A 24,233-nucleotide genomic window follows, 5' to 3' on the forward strand; every position below is an offset into this window, starting at 1 on the left:
AGAAATATGAAGGAGAGGTGTGTAGCCTTGCCTTCTTTCTAATGCTGTGTGCATTGATACAGTGAGGGTTACTGTTGGATCTGAAGATCTGCCTGGCCTGGTCAGGACAGACGTAGCAAGCCCAGTCTTTTGGGGTGGAAGGAAGTGCCTGATCCAAGACAACAGGTTTAGGTTTGTCTTCTGCAGGGGAGGGCTGGTCAAACAGATTGGACAGAGAATTTTTCTTCTATTATTTTATTAATAGAGTGCAGTCAGAATTTAAGTACAATTAACTAGTTCAGTTAATACCTTTCAAGAATATTTGTACTGCCCCAAATAATTTCTGTGAATAATATGCACATTTTCAATGTGGTAATATGAAACATGCGAGCTCAATTTTAATAATAAAGAAAATGTTGAACTGTTCAACACTGCTGAACGTAATTAATACTTGTAAGAGAGCAATTCAAAGCATTGCTTTTACGACAGAGGATAGACAATGGCTGCAGCTAATTATTGAGAAACAAGACAAGTAACTGCATTATTCTTAAAAAGTAAAGAACTAGTATTGTATGTTACACGCTACTGAAAACTGTAAATCTAAACTATAGGATGTTCATGTTTCACCTTTTTGCCTTTGCCCTTGTCTTTGCCTTTTTTGGATCCAGCAGAGGGAGGAGGCTGGGATGGCTGAGTCTTTGCCATCTCAGTGGAAATCTCACAACCCACTGCCATGGACACCTGGAGTGACAAACAGCACACACATATGCACATTCCATACCCACTTCAATAACATTTGCATTTGATGAACAAACTCATCCACATTGTCAAAGTTAAGTGATAACGTTGTGGTAAAGATGCAGTACCTGCCATATTCGAAGTACAAAGGTGTAGGCTCGGAGCAGGTTAAGCTGGTGCTCAGGTGAAGTCTTGTCTGCCATGACAGCGAGCAGAGTGTGTGCTCGTACCAAGCCATCAAGGCGCCATACCTCCTTCAGATTACACAAACGCTGTGTGAATAACAAGCCCCGGACTCCTACCTGGGACTCGCATTCCACAGAACTCAAATCCATCTTTTTGGACTCCTCCTCTAGAGTAAAAAAAATATACATATAACATTTACCATGGCAAAGAATTTAACATTAAACAAGACATATACTGTATGTTCAATAATCTGTAACTTTTACAATTTTAACAATTACAAATACTGAAACACATATTTCCGCAAATAGTTTAAACTTTTTCTTTTATTTGAGTGTTCAGTTTGTCTCTCAGGGAATATTTTATGGTTCATAGCAGGAGACTAAAAAGACTTCACAGCAGTATTTTAAATAGTGCAATGCTATTCTCAGTGGTGCCCACATGGGATCATGAAAAATATTTAATTGTCTGGTCAATTCCTTTTTCTCTGAATACGTTTTCTTGGTTTAATGTTTACACAGGGTAACAGCTGAAATCAAAGCACAAACACTGAAATACATTGCTGATGCAACTATCATAAAGTAGCGGCATGGCCCTTTTCTGGATCAAACAGAGCAGATGTTATTCCCCTTAGACTAACACAGTGTAAACCACACACACAAACTGAATCCATATGGCAAAGCACCCCAGGCGTTTCATGCCGATGTGCGTACCTCGTGGGGAATTCTTAAAATCTGTTACCTTTTTCACTAGATTTTAAAGTGCACAGTAGCATCATTAACAAAACTAACTAGTCGTTCACACAGTTGTGTCATGAAACACTGAACAAGATGAGACGATGAGTTCTACCTTCTCCTCCAGTCTGTTCAGTTTCCAAGTGTAGAAGGATGTCTATGGCCCACTGAACCTGGTGTTCGGCATCAGCTTTGGGGAAGTTGTGAGAGTATAGCCACTCTCCAAACTCTAGCAGAAGGCTGACTTTCTGCCAATGAGTCTCTACACTCTGCTGACAAATGGCATCACAAACACAACAGTCAATATATAACATATTTTTAAAGATACTTTTATCCATTTTGCCTTTGTTTGATAGTTGACAGGAGATGGTCCTTTATGTGTCCCGGAGCTTGTGTTAAATTGACACCTTTGGATGGTGTAACAGATGTCATTCATCCTAACTCCAATGAAGAGACTGTCTTTCTGTGTTCCTCACAGTTGTAATGACATGCTGGCTCCACATGATGGTGATAGAGACCTTACTAGAAATATTGCCTTTACTCAGTGCAAAGAGACTACACAGGGAAAAAAATCATGAACTTCAAGACTGGAACTTTCTAATGTGACAGATTCCAACATGATCTATCTGCATCTGCATAATCTGTTGCTGTACCAGGTTAATGATGTCAAAATAGTGTCAGAACAGAGGTATTACCAACAGAGAGGTGATGGATTTCTGGTAGCAGATGAGCTGTTGGGTTATCTTGTCAGCACACAGAGCCACCTGGTGCCACATGAATGAATGGCACTGCTCTCCTTCGTCTTGTAACTTCTGCATGTCCATCAGTACATTTTCATCCAGCCGTGCTTTAACCAGTATTCTGTGTTTCAGCAGAGGTCTGGTAAAACACAGGCAATATGATTTATTGTTGACTTTCTCTCCATCTACTTCTCCAGTTTCTTTCACATTTTTCCCCCAGTCCCCAATATGTAATTTTTTTAAACTCACATCCGGTGTCTGGTGCGAGGCATTTCTCTAATAGCTTGGTCCAGCAGCTGCAGAGCACTTTTCCAGTCTATCTTATCAATGTGGATGTGGAGCAACAAACTGTAAATGGCTGCTCTCAGGGTTAGGTCCTCTTCACCTACTTACATACATGGGTATAGAAATGCATATTTAGATGACTTAATGATGATCTGTTATCCAATTTATTTAAATACATGTTCATAATTTAATTATCAATGTAGAACTTTAGCTGCCTAATTGACAATTCAAGTGCAAATGTCACAGTCCCCAGTGTTTATCCTGGAATAAATAACACTTTTATTTACAGTATAGAGGTACAGAGGAAACAAATCATGAGGCCATCTGCAAGGTGTGCAGCCTCCTTTTACCTGTTGCTTCATGTTTAGAACTCCCAAGAGGCAGTGCTGTCAAGGTCAGCAAGCCTTTCATTTTGCCCTGCTTCTGAAAAAGAAAGGGAAAGGATTAATACATAAGTCGCTACAAGTGTGAGAAGGGCAGTGTTGCCGTTGGTGGTAAAAAGTTAAAGCGCACTGATGTACAGTTGAAGATACATTTCTATCAGACCTTTCTATGTATCTGATCCAGCACTCTTTTCTGTAAATCCCCTTCCACATCCAGAGCCTGCAACATGACTTGGTTCAGTTATCTGGGAGAGGCAGTCATTTTTGATGTACAGACTTTGGCAACCCATACAAAAAAAAGCGTTTTCCTTGATTATTGCGGGTTGCATCACTACTGAAGATCAGTATCAAGTTAGAAAGAACACCACAGATGAAGATCATAAGCTGCCTTTAATTATGGATTTTAAGTTATTTTGCACTGGAACAACTGTTTATCCCCCTGGCTGGATTGCTGTCCACAGGCAGTGCTGGGGAGATGTTCTCACATTTAAGCACACCCACAAGTTCCCCTGTAGCAGCCTCATGAAAATGTTTCATCAACGTTATCATAAATTAAAGATTACAGAGCAAGTTTAAGAACTGCGCCACCTATTTTACTTAGTTTTACAGCAACCAAACTAAAGTTGTCAAAAAAAGAAATAAGAAATAGGACAAAGTAGGAAACAAAACAGAAAATACAGGTCATGATAGATCAGTTCTGGTTTTGCTCATTAGCTGTTCATTTTGTTGCTAGTATTTTTTTGGCTGAACTTTTGTCATGTCAGATGGCATTAAAAAAATTGGCTTGTCTGATGCTGGGACTGGGAATGGGCTGGAACATTTTCCTTAACAGAGGGGCAGACTCTGTGTTTCTGTGGTTTCATTGTTGCTGTGCTGCGTTACTGCTCCTGCTTAGAAGTTGAGATGCACCAATAAAAATGCTTTATGTTGTTAAACATCACAGAAATGCAAAAATGTAGTTGTGTGATGTCCTATGTTTAAGCCAGGTGCTGCATGACAGATTCACCAAATGAAAAATAAGAAAGTACCTGCACATTGGATTACAGCAACAACAAAAAAACTGTATTGAAACTGTATTTTCAAATATTTTTTTACTTTGTGAAACAATTACATTTTTAGACGTTTTTCAGGAGGGTCATTTTGTGTTTGGCTTTATATTTTTTGTCTAATAACTAGGGATGGGGATCGTTAATTTTTATTGATAATGATACCCTTATTGAGACTGCTTAACGATCCGATTCTTTATCGATACCACTATGGATACTTTACTATTATTTAGTGATGGTTATTTGGTAAAGACCAGACCCAACGGGCATGAGGTAGGACTGCACGGTATGAGGAAAATATTCAATGTGCGATAAGGTTGTTATATATTGAGATGATATATTGAGATCACATGACTTGCGATAAATACACATAATATTGAAGTGCTCATGGCTGCCTGGGTGTTTTAAAATTAATTATAGGATTAGAATTTAACATTATAAATACAGCTAAATATTGTTTCTAGAGCAGCAACATTAATGTTTACAACAGCAAAGATTGCACAATATTGTTTTATTATTTTATTTTTTATATATATTTTTTAAACATACACAAACATACACACACACGCTTACTGTTTCATTTATTTATTTATTTTTAATGTATTTTTATTTTTTTAAACACACACACACGCTTACTGTTTTATTTATTTATTTTATTTTAATTTTTAATATTTCTTCTTTTTTTTAACACAAACACACATACGCTTTGATTACTTTACGCTTTAAATTACTCGTTTAATGAAATGTATGGGGTTCATTGTTCTTATGTTGTATGTATGATGCTTTGGCAATGTTGTTGTTACACATTCATGCCAATAAAGCTAATTTGAATTGAATTGAATTGAATTGTGTGTGTGTGTGTGTGTGTGTGTGTGTGCATGTGATAGAGGGCAGCAGAGGCGGCAGTCCAATGATAAACAGTCTCGGGCCTGTTTAATACCGAGTTTCGGTGCGATCAATTAATAAATATTAGTTTTCTTGTCCATTGCGTTTCAAGATAAATCAGATTTGATGCTCGAGATATAATGTTACAGGACCCGCTAGTCTCCATAGCAGTATCGATAAGGTAGGACGTTATTGATTTTCGGGTTTTGTGAAATTTTGGAACCGGGTCCTTTTAGAACCCGGTCTCGATCCCCATCCCTACTGATAACTTTGGACTATGACTATAAAAGGATATCATCATGCCTATTTTTGAAAAAAATATGTCCATGTTGGCCTTTTTCCTAATGTAGACCTGGGAGGGTCCAAACACCACAGACATACCTTCAAAGGATTTAGTTTTGCTTTTGTTCACATTAAAACTTTTATGGAAATCACACTAGGAGTGTATCATGAAAAATCTACTCTGGATCCTGCCTTCAGACACCAACGTAAAAAAAATTAAATATTAAATGTAAATATGGCTAAAGAAGAACCCATACATTTGCATGTTTCAAGTTGGTATGAACCAGAGCAACCAGGATCTTCTCCAGGGGCTCCTTGAGCTGCCATCTTTCCTCAGGAGTTTGTGTCAGGGGTAGACAAGCATTCCAGTAATGCCTGGCAGCTGCGACACACAATGCTGGATTCTCAGCCTCAGCATAGCTATGGACAAGAGAATATAATTAGCACATAAGGTAAGAAATAAAAAATGTAGAGAGACCAGATTAAGAGAATATTTTTAGAAAACTAGTTTGTAGCTGCCCAAGGCATTCGTCAATAAATAAGCAGCACCTGACACTGGACAGGAGCACCTTCATAGCCTCTCTGTAACTGTGGAGATCTCCATTGGACTCATGGATTAAACTCAAACCCCTCAAACAAGCCGCAGTGCTCAGCATCTCATTCACTGCAGTCAGGCCATACCTAGGGATATGAGGAAATCCATTAGCTGTCCAAGTTCATCAATCAATCAACCAAAATGTAAAACTGACACAAAGAAAAATCCAAAGCTGTGCAACTTGATTCAAACTCTCCAACTTCATGCAAAAATGGAAAGCAATGCTTGCTCATTTGTATCAACTGCAATACTCTTGAACATGCACAAGATGTCACCTGCCCCTCAGACAGCTTTGGAGGCAAAAACCTCAACCACTCCTAACACCTATCTGTAGTGCTTGCCATAACAAACATATACATTCATTTCAAGTGCAGTCCCTTTTGTCCATTTTTAAGAATTAGATAAAAAAATTAAATATACAATTTATTCCGCTAATTCCACTTACAAAACACAAGGCATGGTTTTGAGGTTCTTTGCTGCTGCTTCTTCCAGCTGCAGAGCATTCTTGGTGCAGCACAACACCAAGCTGTGGTCCTTGGAATAGTGGCAGAAGGCAGCCAGCTGGCACCACACCTGCAACTCCACCACGGCGTCAGTCCAGCTGCATTCAGACGCCATGCTCACCAGCTTTAGGTGAGGCGGGAGAATAGGGGAGGGGAGGAAAATGGAGGTGGATGAGGGAAAGGAAGGGGGGGTAGTGAGGGTAAAGACGACAAGAGGGAGGGTGAGAAAAGCAGGGTGGAGTGAATCGCATAAAGGCAAAGAAGGTGAGGGAGGAGACAGGAGAAGAAAAGGAAAGGACAGAAATTAAGAAACCATTTGCGAGGGAAAAGACAGATGGCAGTAAGCATAAGGGTAGAGTAAAAACATAAATGTAAGCATTGGAAAGAGGAATAGAACGGAGTAAATGTGTAAAGCAGGAGGTAATCAGGGATGAGAGGAAGGTAGCAAAGGAATGAGTGAATGGAAGCACACAGAAAGTGACAGGTTAGAAGGAAGGAGGATTAACGAGAAGTGGAAAAGAAAAAGAAAACAAATGAGATAAGGTCAAGAAAAAGGGAGGTGGGGTGATGGACAAATGGAAAACATTTATAGAGTTTAAGAAGGCGAGGATGAGCACAGAATGTATGAGAGAAAGGAGTGAACCAAAATGCGAAGATAGGAAGGAGGAGAAAAGAGCCGAAGAGAGATGGATGGATGAGAGACAGAGTGAAAGAAGATATAGCCAACGGGCCTGTCAGGGCCAATGACGTTAATCCGACCAAAGCATGATGATCAAGGTAGCTACATTATTTTGAAGATATTGACACATGATGAGCTGCAGACAGAGTCTGCGCTGCGATCTCGGCATTTGTTGTAACCATCTGGCCAACGGCTACTGTAGCAAAACATGAACAAAGAAGTACATACTGTGGAGAGACTGGGAACGGAGAACTCCATATGCCTCGGGTTCCTATTGCACTGGAGCATCTCCACTCCAACCAGCACACGCGTCATCGCTGACACGTCCTCATTCTCACACTGCCAATGGGGAAGAGAACCATGCATACTCTTTATTTAAATTTTTTTGGGGCGAGGCAATTTAACATACAGAGTATGAAAGTGACGTGCTGCACAGTTTAGAGCTCTTGCTAACTCAACTCTTGTCCCTTGTTGGGCTGTTACATGTACAGTGTAATTCAAATCACACAATACACTGTACAGATATGGAAATACAATAAATACACATACCACAATACACATACACCAATGTACCTTATGTTTAAGAAAAGAACATATTGCTATTTGCTCGTAAATGAAACATGGACCTGGAGTATGATTATCATATTGTATGCATGTGTCTGAAATACAGCAGAGATGGCCTTGCTGATAATGAATGACTTCCTATTGTTTGGAAAATTAGTTGATGATTGATTTGAGATTACAGATGAACCCCATTTATTTTAACACTGCATTTCTTAATTTGCATGGCAAGAAACAAACAGAATGGATTAAAGTAGACCAGGAAATCCTTGGCAGACAAATGGTCGTAGGATTATGGTGACTAATCAAACAGTCCATTTAACTGACAAATTGTATAGGTGCTTTCCCCGCATTTTTGTCCCACTGCAAAGCAGTACAATCAGGAAATATGACATCCGGAGATGATCACAAACCAGCGGATACAATACTGTAATATGGATATAGTGGAAGTGCCACCTACTACGTGAAAACAATTAATAAAAATGTCAGGCATCATAAGCCTACAATACTATAAGCACATTACAGAAGAACTGCAAGAACACCATAATACAGGAAGCATTATGAATGTGACATGAATATGTGACAATGAGCTATACAGTTGTCTCAGTGTGCATTCAGTCTCCTTTGCATTTCACATTTACAAGCCCTTTAGCAGCCCTTTTTATCTTAAATATAGTATACAGAGGATAGCAACCCCTCCACGCGAAAAAGAAAAATAATTGCATTGGAATGTATAAATATATAATCTTTGTTACATCACAAAATTAGCAATACTGAAGGCTTTTTGTTGATTTTGCTGTTGTTTAAAAACAATTTTATACATTTGTTTCATCATCGTTTTGATGCACTCCTGCCAACTATGTTCTAAAACTGAAAATGCTGTGATTCAGTGATCACAACAATTTCAGTCACCTCACTTTTAACTATATCTGGTTCTTTTCATACAAGTCTTGCACCGAAATCCTAGTTAGTAGAGCATTAAACGCATACATGCACATGCAGAGCATAAAACGTAAAAAACTGAAGGACACAGAAAAGATGAAGCAGCTGTGAGGCGTGAGAATGCAAGGTGCGAATTTCTGTGGACATCAGTCCAACTTTTCAGTGTCTTAATCGAAAATATGAGGTTTCATAAGTTTGCATGCCAATGGCTCCTCTTTTAATCAATTTGAGATTGAGGTGATGGATGGTTGGAAGGGGATGGACTTTCTAACCTTAGTTTCGCCGAGGCTGAATTTGTCACACCACTCAGGCCCCGATCAGACAGAATGCGTTTTTTGCAGTGAGAGGTGCCTTTTTTAAATAGTTTTCTATTTGGCACTGAGCGTTATGTGGGCTGTTAAGGCCCCCTTGGCGCTTAACGTTTTAGCCGCCTGCTGCACCTCACATTTTCGAAGGAGTGTTCTGAGCAGAAAAGCGCCCAACATCATTCGCGTTTTTTTCAATTGTGCAATCAAATGAATGGAGAGACGGGGCCTCGGTTGTGGTGACGGAAGTTTACAGTTGCTTGGATTGTCCAGAGACTGCAACAAACTGTCCCCGACTCATCCTAAAATAAGCCTTGAACCGACTATCATTAAGACGAAGCTCCTGGACAAACTGGTTGTACTACCAGCGGTGTCTCCTCTTTCTGAGGTTCTCATGTGCCCACACGGATGTTTCCCTGTCTCCTGCGTGTTTGTACACCTCTCACCCTCAAACAATGCAAGCGCTCTCCGTTTGTCTATTTTTTAAAGCAGATGTTTTTAGCAACAAAAGACACAGACCTGTGAGTTGTGATCAAGCTTGTGCTAATATGACAGTTATTACTTAGACTGACAGGACAGTTGATTTGGTGGTTGCCTGGCAACATAAAACAACGGCAGTGCACTGGAATTTTCCAAATTCAACTGAAAAGGCTCCTCGCGTTTTCAAACCTGCAAACGCTTTCTGTCTGATTGGGGCCTTAGGCTGTATGTATCATTTACGTCAGGCCACACCGCAAATACTGGAATGTTCTCCCTGACCAGACAGCATAGATAAAACAACTTTAGCCTTAGGCTACATCCACTGTTTATCTTTTATTTATCTATGGTGTCTGGTCAGGGACAATATTACAGTATTTGCGGTGTGGCCTGATGTAAAACGAGAAGGCAAGACATACAGCCTCAAGAATGTTGTTATTTTCAGTTTAGTTTTGTTCACCACTAAATGACTGCAGGTGTAAACCTGATCTGATGTGGTGTGTTGTTGTCTTTTTGCTACGAGTATCTTGACTGAAGAGTTTTTCGTTTGTTCTAGCATTTTCTTTTTAGCATCAGTATGTGATTTTGTTGGTTGTATGAAGAGGAACCAGAACACAACACTTCATGGAGCATGCTGTTTTGCAAATGGAAACACACTTTTGGTGTTTGTGTCACCTATTGTCAAAACCGGGCTTTTGTTTCATACAACAGGTACAAAAAAGTGCTGCAGTTTGTCTCATGTTGCTACTGGCACACCAGTCATCTTTATCTTTGTCAATTTACAATCATTAGTTGAGAAAAGGTTGCCGACCCCTGGAGCCGGTAGCATCAGCTGTTCACAAATTCAGACATTTTTACTAAGTGGAGGTTTATGGCTCATTAGACAGTAATGGGCCGAATCACACAAACTAGCTCTTAGGCAGAGATTAGTTGTTACTTAATATTTACACCCAGTAACTTCTAAGAATGTTACAGTCAACATATCTGACCAGAAACTTGATAAATGCTTTTTAAAAATTATGTAAATCTTTTAAATTACAATTTACAAAAATTAAAATAACATACCACAAATTAGCAAACGTTTGACTAAATACATGAGTCAATAACGTCAGTTAATTTAGCATAGTCTTTTCCCACTAACCCTAAACTGTATGAATAGTATTTATACTAAACAAAATAGAGTATTACCAACATTTCTAAAAGATGATGTTTTGCCCTTCTAAAACTGTAGTTTTTGAGACTGTGCTAGCTGGTGATAATGCAGTGACGTCATGTTTACATAGTTCATTGCTCTTGTTTGCATAGCGCTATAGATGTTTACTAGAAAACTATTTACATTTGACTAAAGTCTTTACTAGCAAAGACATTTCTTAAGTTTTAATGGTGCAACCTGATTTAGTAAATCAGTACTTGAAACTAGCAAGTAGTTATTGAGATCTTAAGAATGACTTTACATTCAAACTTATTAATGGATTTATGAATAGCTGGCGCAACCAAATCCTGGACTACAATGTAATATGTTATATTTATAATGTACGTGCTCTCAAATCTTGGTTAGATCTAAACATATATTGGCAAACTAAAACAAAGCACTTTTGGGCTGACACAGTGGATGGTACCTCATCTTTAATATCCATCTTTGGGCCAATCTGCTGTTGCAAGAGCCTCTTGATCTGCACCCATGTGGCCACCACCTGCTTCCTTGCTGCGATAGGTACAGTCTCCCCTGGGATGTTGCAGTTGGATATGTAAAGGGCATAGTCACACAACTAGAAAGAAGGGTGGAAAACAACAACAGGTTACAGTCTATCAGCTAGAAGTACTTGGTATTAGTAGTCTGAGAAACTCAATAAATAGAACATGGCATTAACATAGTCGGGATTATGCATTATCCCAAATGATATTAAAAATGTTTATGCGGATCAAATTGTTTATCAGACTCTAAATTGTCCTCAGTTGTGAGTGTGACTGGTTGTCTGTCTATGTGTGGCCCTGCGATGGACTGGCGACCTGTCCAGGGTGTACCCCGTCTTTTGCCCGATGTCAGCTGGGATTGGCTCCACCCCCCCCCCCCAACCCTGTACGCAGGATAAGCGGTTGACGATGGATGGATGGAAAGTGTCTATCAAATACCATACGTTATGATATGTTTCTGAAAGACCTGGACTTTCTCTAGCCCAAGGCCCTCTGCCAGCCTTTCAGCTGTAGACACGACAGACTCAGAATTCAGTAGGATTTTGTTAGACAGTGTAGCTGATCCTGTTGTACTGTGAACTATGTATAAAAAATGTATTGGAAAGTTTTTTAATATCTTTTCATCAAAAGGAAACAGACACATTGAATGTCGGTTAATAATTCACTGATAAAGTGCCTTTCATCTGGAGTTAGAGCTTATATAAATGGTTGATAGAAAAGGAGAAAGGAAAGGGTTTAATTGGCAGCTGCAGCATAGAGAACATAGAAATCAGGCTTTAATGGCACAAAGAAACCCGGTCAGGAAAGCAAAATGTGAGTGTGTGCGCGTGCGTGTGAGCTTGGTTGGATGAATAGTGTGTGTCAAAGGATGAGCGAGATAAAATGTATCCTGAGAGTGCTTCAACTTTTCACCTTTGAAGATCATATCAAGGAGTAATCAGTGCTTCCTGAGAGGCCTTGTATTTCTAATATACAGATACAAACACATACTGTATGAAACTTAAACAATACCTTTGTCTATATTGCTTTCTTGCCTTGAGTGCTAAGCCTCAACATATACAAAGTGGCCTTATTCTTTGCATTCTTGTCTGTTTTGGTGAATCCCATTTTGACATACCATAATAATAATGTACCTAAGGGCTAAAATACATTTCAGGGAATGGATGTACTAGAAGCTTGATAGCTTTGATAGCTCCAAAAAAAGGTTGCCATTTGTTCTATTAAAGCTCATCATCTATCATACGGATACTGACCTATTTCATAGTTCATAATTCATAAAATAAAAAGGGATCATTTGAAAAGTTACAAGCAACTGTAACTTTGAATAGTGAAATACTGAATTCGAAAGTTTTAAACAGTATAACAAAGTTCACAGAGTGTAAACTGTTTCATACTTTTTTGCAGTGTAATATCTGTACAAAAGATTAAAATTTGATTGTCTGAACACGTCTTGCAAGGACGCTCCCTCCCTCCCTCTCTCTCTCTTTCTCATGCTGCATAAATCTGTCCAACACAACCCTGTCAATATCGGAAACCCACCATAAAAAAAGCTATTAGCAAAGCAAGCATGTAAGGAGCCTAGCTAATAGGGTTAAAGTTAGATCATAGGTGGGTTGTCGAGGTTAGCACGCTGTAGCTGGTAGTCAATATCGACTGCAAACCCCCCCACCCACCCCTGCACCACAGTTACGCTGTCATTCTGTGGGAAACACGGTGTTTCGATTAATTTGTAAGCTGGTTTCATGATACTTGGAGGTTTTGAAACGCTAGGGAACGTATTATAACTTCTATCCTCAGCCTTCTTCAGAATTGATTTTTTATTATCTCCTTTAGAAGATAAGGACAGTGACAGTGCAATTGCCGCTCAAGTCTTACCAGATAGTTGTCTTGTAAGTAGTTCTGTGTTTACAGGCTTTTTTACCTTTATGCAAATATGCGTATATGCAAATATACAACTTAAATAATTGCTTTGTAGGGAGCTTTAATAAAAATGTATGGTAAGAGAGGGCATTTTTATGAAGATGTTTATTTATGTGTGCTGGTTTTATGTTACTTTATTGTAACATAGGACATCTGGATCCATCTTTGGTTCTGATTTTATAAAAAATATATGGTGTCAGAGAGAATGAAAAAAATATGGTGACAAAGATGGGTTTTATGCCCATGTTGGTGACATAGGTACAGGAACTGGTGTAGGTGGTGGTTCTGCCGTCACTCTTCTTCACAAATACATATATGGTACTAATACTTATTAAATACATTCATTTAAACACTAGGTCAAGCACAGCCACACACTAACATACCTCTAATGCCTTGCGGACATCCTGCAGGGCAGCAGGTTCTAAAAAAAAACCAAGGACACTGGCAGCCTTCTCCATTCCCTTTTCAGCTTTGCTTTTACTCTTGTCTCCTGGCAGAGCGATGCTGTATGGTCCACACAGAGGCTGGATCAACCCCCGGGCCACAGCATTACACAGCAGCACAAACAGAACACGAGTCCTGAGAAATACAACACACAAACTGACATTATCTGGAAAAAACAAGTACTGAAAGATGGGCTTCAAGGCCAAACATTTATTTTTATATTTTAGTTCTTCCTGGAAATAAAAAACCTAACCACAGATTTTGGACGGCAAAAAGTATGTTTCCATGGCCACATACATGAGAATGTCACTGAATCCCAACATTCACATAATTACTGCTATGCCCAAGGACATTGGTCCATTTTCATGAACATTCACTTCTTCTTTCCATACCCAGACATAAGTGCAGAGCTTAAACTGCCTCCTTTTCTGTGTGTGAGCTTCAGTGCCACAGAGAATAAATTAACAATGTTTTCAGAGGTCAACTCTGACCGTGCCTAAAATGATTTTCTAAGGACATGTGTACAATGTGCTGTTATCAGCTGAAAACCTAATAACTTCACCCAAATTGAAAGACTATGTTTACACAGTAGTCCACTGAGGGTTGGGTAAATGACTGCTAGGCTGATGAAACACTTTCAAAACCTCTAAGTCATTTAAAAATTTACAGTCATCAGTCTAAAAATACCTTTGTTTCATGGTTTTTTGAAATGATGACCTTTTAGGAATACGTTTTTATCAAACACCTGTGATATTCGGGTTCAGACCTGTTCACAAAAAGCTTAAATGTTAGCACTGGACCAAAATAAAACACTGCAAGAACTCCAGGCCGAATTACCAAACGATTCTGTCTAACATGCATATACCCTGTAACAAAACTGATTAGAGGCCAAGCCTACCCTGTGTACTCTGTTTTTCGAAGGACCTCCACCAGACTCTGGAAGGTGGGAAGCAGGTGTTGGTACTCCCCAGCTACTAACACGTGGCTGCTGTAGTTCCACAGGTAAACGGCTGCATTTGCTACGACCCAGGGCTCCCTGATCTCTGCACCGAGCTCCGCTGCCCGCAAGAAGTTGGAGGTGGCGTAGGCAGACAGAGCCTGGATCCAGTCTCTGGGTAGGGAGAGGGAAAGGGACAGCGAAAGTTGTGCTTGTGTGTGAGAGAATAAGATACCAAAGTGGCCACATGGTAAAAAATTAAACTGAAGGTGAAAATGTCAATTCTTTTTGCTTGTTGTCTGTTTAAACTTATAATGTATAAGTTTTTTTTACATTAATAGTTCCATCTGTGGAATAAAAGCCTACAACATTTTTGGGACCTAACACTTTTTTAGCAAATTAAATAATGATTTTGTCAAAACTATTTGTTGTAACAAAAGATAAGAAACACAAATTGGAGGAAATGTGGTCATGGAAAGGTACTTACAGTCTATCAGACTGTTTTCCTGAGATCTCACAGCTTGCATTGCTGCTATAGTTAATAATGACAATTAACAATGTACAATGCAAAAGCATTTATTATCATCTCTGAAAGCTTAAAATGAATAAAACGTGCATTAAATCTATGATATGCAAATAATAAAGTAGAAACATACACTCAAGAGACAAAAGATATACAAAATGAACAAAATGTCTGTATATTGTGTTTTCACCTGTAAACAACCCAGTGTGGATCATCTTCAGACACACACACCTCTGTTTCTACAGCAGGTACAGCAGGGCTGTTAAGCTGCACCCCCTCTGTTAGCAGCTTTTGGACAGTGGCCTGAGCAAGACAGAATACATTTATTTCTCAACTTCAAAAGATAATATTAAAGCTGATTTCCTGTTTTGACAACTTCATAATAAAAGGGGAAGGTAAGACCTTCTGCTATAGGAATCGCAGCTTCTCTAGAGCCATTGAAGCTCAATTGTAGAAGATCAAAGAAAAAAGAGACGACTGGTGGCAGACTACTCAGGTAAGACAAGAGAAACCTGTCTTCATCATCAGACTGATACGTAAGTATCTTTTAAATTAATGAATTCTCAAAAAATATACACCCATGTGCCATGGAACAAAGAGAGAGATACGTGTGAGGAGCAAGCAGAGAGGCTGCAGAGTGAGTCAGTTTTAGCAAGGCCATGTAGTTGCCGTAGATATTTGTCTCCATTTTCTTCAAAGTGCCGTCAAGATAACATCTCTATAGACTAATAGAGACTTGAAGCTGCAGGGTTGAGGGGAAGTGGGATTACACAATAAGACAACCTCATGAAACAAGCACAACAGTCTCTGACTCCAACCAATCAACATCTACCTCACGGGCTTGTTAAAAATCCCATAATGCATGTCTACTACTGCAAGCAGTCTTTGTTCCTAATCTCATATTTCAAAAGAAGAGCTCAAGCTGAATAAAATAAAATATTCCTATGATCTAAGATAGTTCAGTTAGTTTTTGTGAACATGAACACTAAACAACTGCATCCAAATAAGCTCAAAATAAAAAGCTGGTAGACCTGAAACTGTGAATGTAGTCTTTCCACTGATCTGTAGAATAAAACTGATAGACTGAGTGTAACTGTAACATTCTCAGAACCAGATGTTTGTGTCCCTAGAAGATTCCCTGGTAGAGGCCGTCATTCCTCATTTAGAGTTATAATCCTTTAGATTTTCATGAAATCAAACCCCAGCTTTGATTCCACAAACAGTTGGCATTTTTTCAGCAACAGCCATGTGATGTATTTACTTTGAGTAATTGCCTTTCTATATACACTAGTAGTCGTCATTGTTAGTGGCGGAGTACGCCATTCCAATGCTGGATTCAAATTGCCTTCACAGGAAACGATGCACATGAACCCTTCTACTGCTGTTGCTTTACATTTTAGGTGTTCCACTGGCACAACAAGGGGTGGCTTTTATTGTGAAGTAACCACATGGGAAAAGCTATGTATTTGTTACCGCTATTAGCACTGACCAAGATTTTACATCAAAAAGCATCTGTTAAACATTGTCATTGTAGGGAGTAATGGAACAAGAAGAAGCAGCCACAGACAGCTGTTAGGCGAAGAGCTGCAGGTGACAGGCAGCGCATCTCCAGCTCATCAGCAGGGCAACCACCTTTACTGTGTCCTGTAGCTGCACTGTTGCATTTATTATTGACTTAACTAGCTACTCAACAAGTGTTTGCTATATTATTAAACAACACTTGCTGTTTTGCCAAATCAACCAGGACTGAAATTTGTGGGATTAGAACTTTAACCGATGATGGATCAACAACAAACAAATTAAAATAAAATGCAGTTGGGTGAAAACAGCCAAAAGTCTTGCAGTGTATATACAGTAGTGTGAAACCTGTTTTTGTGTATTACTACTGTAAGAATATATGAGAAGTGTGTATGTGTGTCCAGGTTTAGGAGGCATGAGCCTGTAAGCACACACCTCAGCACTGATGAAGTGAATTTCAGCTAAAAGGCGCAGCAAGTCCTTCACACAGGTTTGACTTCCATTGCAATCGTGACATTCTGCACAGCTTTCTTCTTCTGAGCATCTACATTCTGGATCAAGTAGACAAAATGTGTGATGTGAATCCTGTAAGTGACAGCAATTTTGTATTTAACAGTATTCCAACAACTCCTACTACTACTATTACTGCTTCCTCTTCACCTGTCTTTTCATATGGAATACTTCTAACCAAATGATGTCATATGTCATGTTATCAGTAATTTTATCATACTGCACCAGTAACAGAGCAGTTCTATCACACATTAGTTATACTGAATATCTAAGCGTTTGGGTTCTCTTTATTCATTCTAATATTCTAATACCTTCTCCCACAGTTTTAAGAGAATTTCTCTCATTTTACCGCCAGTCTAAGGATCATTCATCATCTTACTGTCAGTCTTGGAAATCTTCCACCTCCCATCATCGTAAAGCAGACAGAATCGACAAGCAGCTCGGCACACATCCCACATTTCCTGTTTCCTGGCTGTTTTTGCCAGTGTTGCCCACAACTTTACCCTGGAACAGCCAAGATACAAAGACAACTTAAGAGATATCTTCCTTTTTAAAAGGTGGAGGTGAAGGCAAGGGCACAGCAGCACACTGTATAAGATCTAAAGTTGTTTTTTTGATGCATGAATAATAAACGTTTCCTTTGGGGACTCAAGTACTCAAGTACTGATGACTCTGCTCTCTCCCAACGATTAAGCCTGACATTTTTGATGTGCACACTTTTCTACTGTAATGATATCGGTAGACAGAGGGATCTAAACTATGTGCTATGAATAAGGAGATGTAATTGAAGGTTGCAGTCACACAACTTTAACTGCAGAGGACTAATTCATCACACATTCAATATTATCTTATCTTATGTTTAGTAAAAGCAAGGAGTAATACATTCAACAAGGCATAAAAGGCTAATTATATTTTCCAACTGGGTTTCTGGGATGTCTGACAGCTAAAAATAATTACTAAGAAAACTTAACACTGGCAAGAAGACAAGGCAAGGAGAATATACATACAAACAAACACACACACCTCTCTGTGTTGTCTTTGTCATCTCCTTGTCTGGCCAGGTGTCCATCCATCTTTTGAACAGATGTAGAGTGATGCTGAGCCTTAGCAAAGAGCTGTGCCACTGGTCCAGATCCAAAACTGCCTACGGGAAATAGACAATTGTTGGAGTACTGAATAAAAAGTCAAACTTTATTAATGCTGTTGGAAAAGCTTCTGTAATCAATCATAAATACAATCCGGCTAGTTTGCACATAGTCTTGTCATTCTGTCTCTACTTCATAGAACATGGTATAAATGAGCATTCACATGCATAGTGAGAATGTTCTCCGTATAAAGACATAATGATTAGATTAGATATGTTGGACAAACACCACAAAACCATACCAACACCTCCCCACTCAAAAAAAAAAACAAAGACAGGGATGTTGTTTATGGATTGATGGATTGAATTATACAAAGAAGTCTGTGACTTTGAGTGCAGTGTTTCAAAGAAGCAACATACCCCTGAGTAGATACACACACTCTCTCAACTCTCTCATACACACACCTCACATTGAGCAACAATACAAAACTGTGGCAACATTACATGCTGCAATTAATTAATTCTTCTTGTCTCAAGGGTTACTTGGTGAGCTGGCTTTGAAGCTCAGAACCCAATGCTTAAGTGTCGTCATCTAGGGGATTCTTGAGGTTTATAGACAAAAACAAGAGGTGCCTCTATAGACCAAAGCTTTTAACCCAAGCCTGCAGTAGAAGCCCTTTGACTCGCTTTTAGAGGTGAATTCTTCCCTGGGTCATTAGGACTGCTGAATGTTCATTTGATGCTGTGGACCAAGGAGCCTGGAATGACTCTGAGATCAAAGGCTCTGCTCGAGCTCAGGCCCTTCTGCTCCACGAGCTGCTGCACTCAGCTGATGGGGCTTCGCTGTGAGCTACACAGGAACACACCAGATTCTCAGAGAAACTGTACACAACCTAGCAGCAAAGTTTAATGCTTCCACTAAAAGAACTTCTGTCCAGACTAAAAGACCGGGGGACACATTTACAAACAAGACCACGCACACTAATTTTGCTCTGTGACGTTCATTCAGTATGCATTCTCAATCTGCCTGTAATCAGTGCCTGCTTTACTGAGACAGCTGCTCATTACCCAATTAGCACAGAGGACTGCCTTCCAGGTGCATTCTGCAAGTAAAGGAGAACCTTGCCGCATTGACAAACTCATTACAGGATTCTTAAACATTTAGGTATGCCACAGTTAACACCTCAGATAAATGTTTTATTTTTAATAATTAATAATATGTCCTGATCGGTAAGACTGTTTATATTATTAATGCAACAACTCATTAAATGAACTTCAAAGAAATTGGAAAAAAAAAAAAAAACACCCACAGAATACGGTGTACCATAGCCACAACAAAGTGCAGAGAAAGCTGAGAAAGTGAGAGAGCTAAGTGAGATCGAGCTGCAGGTTCAGCAGAAGCTCAGAACGGAGAAGAAGGATGGTAGAGAAAATGTAACACTGTAAATGCCTTATCAAAAGAATACCATGACAAAGTCATTTTACTGTTGACCAGGTGTAAAGTTAGAAAAGTATAATGAGCGCCTAGCCTCCACATTGTTTAATGCTATAAAAAGTCAGATCTTCTCCTTTCTCTGTTAAGCGTACAGTGGGGGAAATAAGTATTTGACCCCTTGCTGATTTTGCAGGTTTGCCCACTTACAAAGAATGCAACAATCTATAATTTTAATCATATGTACATTCTAACAGTGAAAGACAGAATCCCAAAGAAAATTCCAGAAAATCACATCATATGAATTTATAAAAATTGATAACCATCTGATGAGGAAAAACAAGTATTTGACCCCCTGGACAAACAGCATGTTAATATTTTGTAGAAAAGCCATTATTGGCCAGCACAGATGTCAAACGGTTTTTATAGTTGGTGACAAGGTTTGTGCACATTTCGGCAGGGATGTTGGCCCACTCCTCCCTGCAGACAGCCTCCAAATCATTCAGGTTCCAAGGTTGTCGCCTGGCAACTCGAATTTTAAGCTCCCTCCAAAGATTTTCAATTGGATTCAGGTCTGGAGACTGGCTAGGCCACTCCAGAACCTTGATGTGCTTCTTCTTCAGCCACTCTTTTGTTGCTTTGGCGGTGTGCTTAGGGTCGTTGTCGTGCTGAAACACCCATCCTCGACCCATCTTCAGCTCTCTCACTGAGGGAAGGAGATGTTGGTCCAGAATTCCACGATACATGGCCCCGTCCATCCTCCCCTCAATACGATGGAGTTGTCCCGTCCCCTTGGCTGAAAAGCACCCCCAAAGCATGATGTTGCCACCACCATGCTTGACGGTGGGGATGGTGTTCTTTGGGTTGTACTCGGTGTTCTTTGCCCTCCAAACACGACGAGTTGAGTTGAGGCCAAAAAGTTCTATTTTGGTCTCATCTGACCACATCACCTTCTTCCAGGCCTCTTCTGAGTCGTCCAGGTGGTGAATGGCGAACTTCATGCGGGCCTGTACATGTTTCTTCTTGAGCAGGGGGACCTTGCGTGCGCTGCAGGATTTCAATCCATGACGGCGTAGTGTGTTACCAACCGTTTCTTTTGTAACTGTGGTCCCAGCTGCCTTCAGTTGATTCATCAGTTCCCCCTTGTGGTTTTGGGATGATTCCTCACCGTTCGCATGATCAGGGACACCCCACGAGGCGAGATCTTGTGTGGAGGCCCAGACCGAGGGAGGTTGGCGGTGGTGTGGTGCTTCTTCCATTTCCTGATAACTGCACCGACAGTTGATCTTTTCTCTCCAAGTTGCTTTCCGATTCTCTTGTAGCCCATCCCAGCCTTGTGCAGATCAACAATCTTGTCCCTGATGTCCGTAGAAAGCTCTTTGGTCTTGCCCATGGTGCTGATGTTGGATGCTGGTTGTTTGGGTGTTGACAGGTGTCTTTTATACAGGTAACGAGGTGAGGCAGGTGTATTTGATGTAGATAATTGGTTGGGATTGGGCTGTGTCTTAAAGAAAGACTAACTGGCTTGTAGGAGCCAGAATACTTGCTGTTTGTCCAGGGGGTCATATACTTGTTTTTCCTCATCAGATGGTTATCAATTTTTATAAATTCATATGATGTGATTTTCTGGAATTTTCTTTGGGATTCTGTCTTTCACTGTTAGAATGTACATATGATTAAAATTGTAGATTGTTGCATTCTTTGTAAGTGGGCAAACCTGGAAAATCAGCAAGGGGTCAAATACTTTTTTCCCCCACTGTATATACATAAAGGAGAAAAGTGCCTTCAGAATATACCCTAAGACATATCATACAGCTTACAAATGTTTAATGAGTGATGGTGTGATTCCTGGTGCAGATACATAAGACTTAGTAAATATGGACGTGTGTTTCAAGCTATCCCTTCAAGAAAGCAAATTCTTGCAAAACAGAGATGTCTTAAGAAAATGGAGCCTTAGTGAAAACTGAAAGCAAGGAAGAGAAATCTGTACTTTTGGAGGTGTCGTCTGCATCCAGCACAATCTGGAAATCATCAGGGGCCAAAAGGAGACCCACAGCGATCAGGATGGGACGACAGTCTGTCTTATCTTGCGGCTGCATGTCCCTGGCCTGAGAAAAAGAAGGGGTTGGATATCAAACTGGATGTTAACTTGTAGCCATGCAGTTTACTTACAGGCATATTCTCCTCTGTGACATTAAACAATGAATTTCTATCTTACTATTTCTATCTTATCCTACTTCTAGGGGGATAGGATGCTCTTCTCCTTTACTGTACCTACTGTATGTCTGAATGCCCAAGTATGCTAAGAACTGTCACATTTTGTAATGTACATGTGTCTGACACAAATGGACTGAAAACCTGCTGCATAAGCATAGCGGCTTCATCCTCAGTCCGGGAGGGCGTTTGGTAGAGGGTCCCTCTGAGCTGTAGGAGGTGAAAAGCTGACGACAGGCGTTCTCGTTGTGTCCCGTTATCCAGCCGCATGGCTTTCTGGAGCTGACTCAAAGAAGCCTCAAGGTGCCCCTCCTCCTCTTCAATCACTGCCAGCTCTGAATGGACTTGACAGCGCATCTCTAGCAACATACTGTGAACATAACACACAAACACTTCCAGCATAAACTAATCTATATCAAAGGAACACATCTGTAGGTCTAATACAAAAGTTCAACATTTGGAGATGCTACTGATAAATAATTAAAGAATATCTAAATGTTGGCTCTCAGTAAATAAAGTAACAAAAGACCACAGCGAAAGAAAGTTGACAAAAAAGTTACTGATATCATGATAGCATTTTTCTTTCAGATCTAAGACATATACATATACTGCAAGACAAAGTGTTTTTCCTCGTACCTTGAAAGTAATCATTGTAAAAATGTATATGTAGCTGTAGAAAATATATCGATGGTGCGTGTCGATCAGTCTGCATTACCATTGCAGTTTTTTCCAACTGCTTACACACAAAATCTTTACATGTCACACGATGTTTGAAACCCCTCACTCAAGACCAAAACCTCATCTCAAACATCTCTAAAACCATTAACTCTTTCTCAGCCTTTCACTCACTTTTCAATTGCATAAAACACTTTTATTCAAAACACTTCACACAATACTCTACCTAAGACACAAAAATCTAACAGGAAGTGACCTGCTTTCCTTTTCCAAACACAACCAATCAAAATGCTACACTTATTCACCAGTACACACACCCACTCCTCACATGTGCAAACACTAACTGCTTAACTGATCACTAACCAATAACTGCTTTAGTATACAGTAGACCTATAAATAGGTCAAAGGTCAGATTAAACAATTTGAACAATGGATGGCAACAATGGACAAAGAGCAAGGGGAGTAGGAGGGAGAGGCCATGTACGACAACGAGGACAAAGTTCAAGGAGGAGATATGGAAGAGGAGGAGGGCAAAGAAGAGGAAGGAGAGCGATCACTGATGAGTTTGGGGTCACACAGGTCGACAATGAAAGAAGGTGGACTGAGAGTCCCGCCCAACTTGAGTCGCTTTACAGTGGCATCCATAATTTGAACCTTCAGAAATTAGAACAGGTTGCAACAATCTAATGGTATTTCAGCAGTACAGTATTGTAAAATAAGTATTTTTTGCAATAAAAGTAAGAATTTTACTTTTGGTTTACATATGTTTATGGTTTGCTTTTCTTGTATGATACTGTATACAACACTGTGCTACTGTTACAACTGTAATGTTTTGCCAAATAAATATTTGCTGTTTCAACATTGCATTTGGTGTTTACAGTGTACTTCTCAGAACCTCTTAGCAGATAACTTACACTGTAAAACATTGAATGGAAATGTACACAGAAGCCTATGAAAGACAAAGGAGCTTTAGATTTAGAACAGCCTGTAAATGGTATATCAAAGAACTTACTATTATGGAAAAAGTGTTTGCCATCTGATGCAAATGCTTCATTTTGGAATGTGTTTATGGCATTTTGAATACAGTGTTTCATTTTTAAGGACATATGAGGCATTTTGCGCAGTTTGGGGAACTGTGTGTAGAGTTTTGAAAACGTGTGTAAGCAGTTGGGAAAAACTGTAAAACCAAACTATACATTATCATATTGAAACAAAATCTGAGCTATAATATATCAGATCATGCTGATACCATGCTCTATACTGTATTTATGGACATGAATGTTGAATTAGGCCACAACCTGTTTGTCTGTCAATATCTGTAACTAAGCCATAGAGCACAGCCAAACATGTTAAATGACATGCAAACACAACAATAAAAAACTACTAAAAAGCCCTAATACATACACAGTAGCCATGTATCATGATGCATTTAAAGAAGTTGGAAACCTTTGCATGTCTTCCAGTACTTGGGCCACACTGAGCAGAGGTGTCTTGATGCGTTTCCTAAGGTTGTGCTGCAGGAGGGGCAGGCAGAAGCTCCACTGGGTAGCACACACTGCCTGCATGGCCTGAGGTTCCCCTTCGCTTACTGCAGTCTGCAGCAACTGATCCAGCTTGCCTATCTCCTTCAGACGTGCCTGTGGGATAACATCTACATCTATCTTGCTCTCCTATAGCAATGACAGCAAAACACGTCTATCACTTGGCAAATATACTTGGATTGAATTGGACTGAATATGTGGTGCCAATTTTTAAATGTGACAGTTTTACCAAATGAGATTACATGATCCTACTTCCCTCAAGAATTGTTTTTCTTCGGTGGAAAAACTCCTGAATATACTAGGGTGTTTATAAGATATATAATTAAAATTTTCCACTGAAACTCAAACTAATGAAGCGCTTTTAGGTGGGTTAGCAGTTCCTTAAAGCAGGGACACCTATTCAAGGGAAGGGGAGTTCTATAT

The 24,233-nt window shown here is 39.7% G+C and overlaps 1 protein-coding gene across 1 annotated transcript in view; it reads right to left on the reverse strand.

Annotated features, from left to right (window-relative positions):
• Positions 1-24,233, reverse strand: part of LOC119917530 (cilia- and flagella-associated protein 46) — a 68,584-nt gene that overhangs the window by 37,182 nt on the left and 7,169 nt on the right. Inside the window, exons 11-32 of the mRNA XM_038737895.1 lie at positions 23,716-23,906; positions 21,739-21,964; positions 21,371-21,488; positions 17,888-18,008; positions 17,244-17,368; positions 16,790-16,905; positions 15,027-15,139; positions 14,275-14,487; positions 13,316-13,511; positions 10,937-11,086; positions 7,261-7,371; positions 6,296-6,477; positions 5,805-5,936; positions 5,513-5,675; positions 3,206-3,262; positions 3,010-3,082; positions 2,624-2,762; positions 2,330-2,513; positions 1,750-1,906; positions 846-1,069; positions 607-720; positions 32-193 (exon numbers count right to left, since the gene is read on the reverse strand). Coding sequence (XP_038593823.1) covers positions 32-193; positions 607-720; positions 846-1,069; positions 1,750-1,906; positions 2,330-2,513; positions 2,624-2,762; positions 3,010-3,082; positions 3,206-3,262; positions 5,513-5,675; positions 5,805-5,936; positions 6,296-6,477; positions 7,261-7,371; positions 10,937-11,086; positions 13,316-13,511; positions 14,275-14,487; positions 15,027-15,139; positions 16,790-16,905; positions 17,244-17,368; positions 17,888-18,008; positions 21,371-21,488; positions 21,739-21,964; positions 23,716-23,906 — 3,267 coding nt within the window. The remainder of the gene's footprint in view (positions 1-31; positions 194-606; positions 721-845; positions 1,070-1,749; positions 1,907-2,329; positions 2,514-2,623; positions 2,763-3,009; positions 3,083-3,205; positions 3,263-5,512; positions 5,676-5,804; positions 5,937-6,295; positions 6,478-7,260; positions 7,372-10,936; positions 11,087-13,315; positions 13,512-14,274; positions 14,488-15,026; positions 15,140-16,789; positions 16,906-17,243; positions 17,369-17,887; positions 18,009-21,370; positions 21,489-21,738; positions 21,965-23,715; positions 23,907-24,233) is intronic.

The sequence above is a fragment of the Micropterus salmoides genome, unplaced genomic scaffold, assembly GCF_014851395.1.
Source record: "Micropterus salmoides isolate LMB-PRFRI ecotype aquatic unplaced genomic scaffold, ASM1485139v1 Ms_hic_scaffold_22, whole genome shotgun sequence".
Classification (NCBI taxonomy): Eukaryota; Metazoa; Chordata; class Actinopteri; order Centrarchiformes; family Centrarchidae; genus Micropterus; species Micropterus salmoides.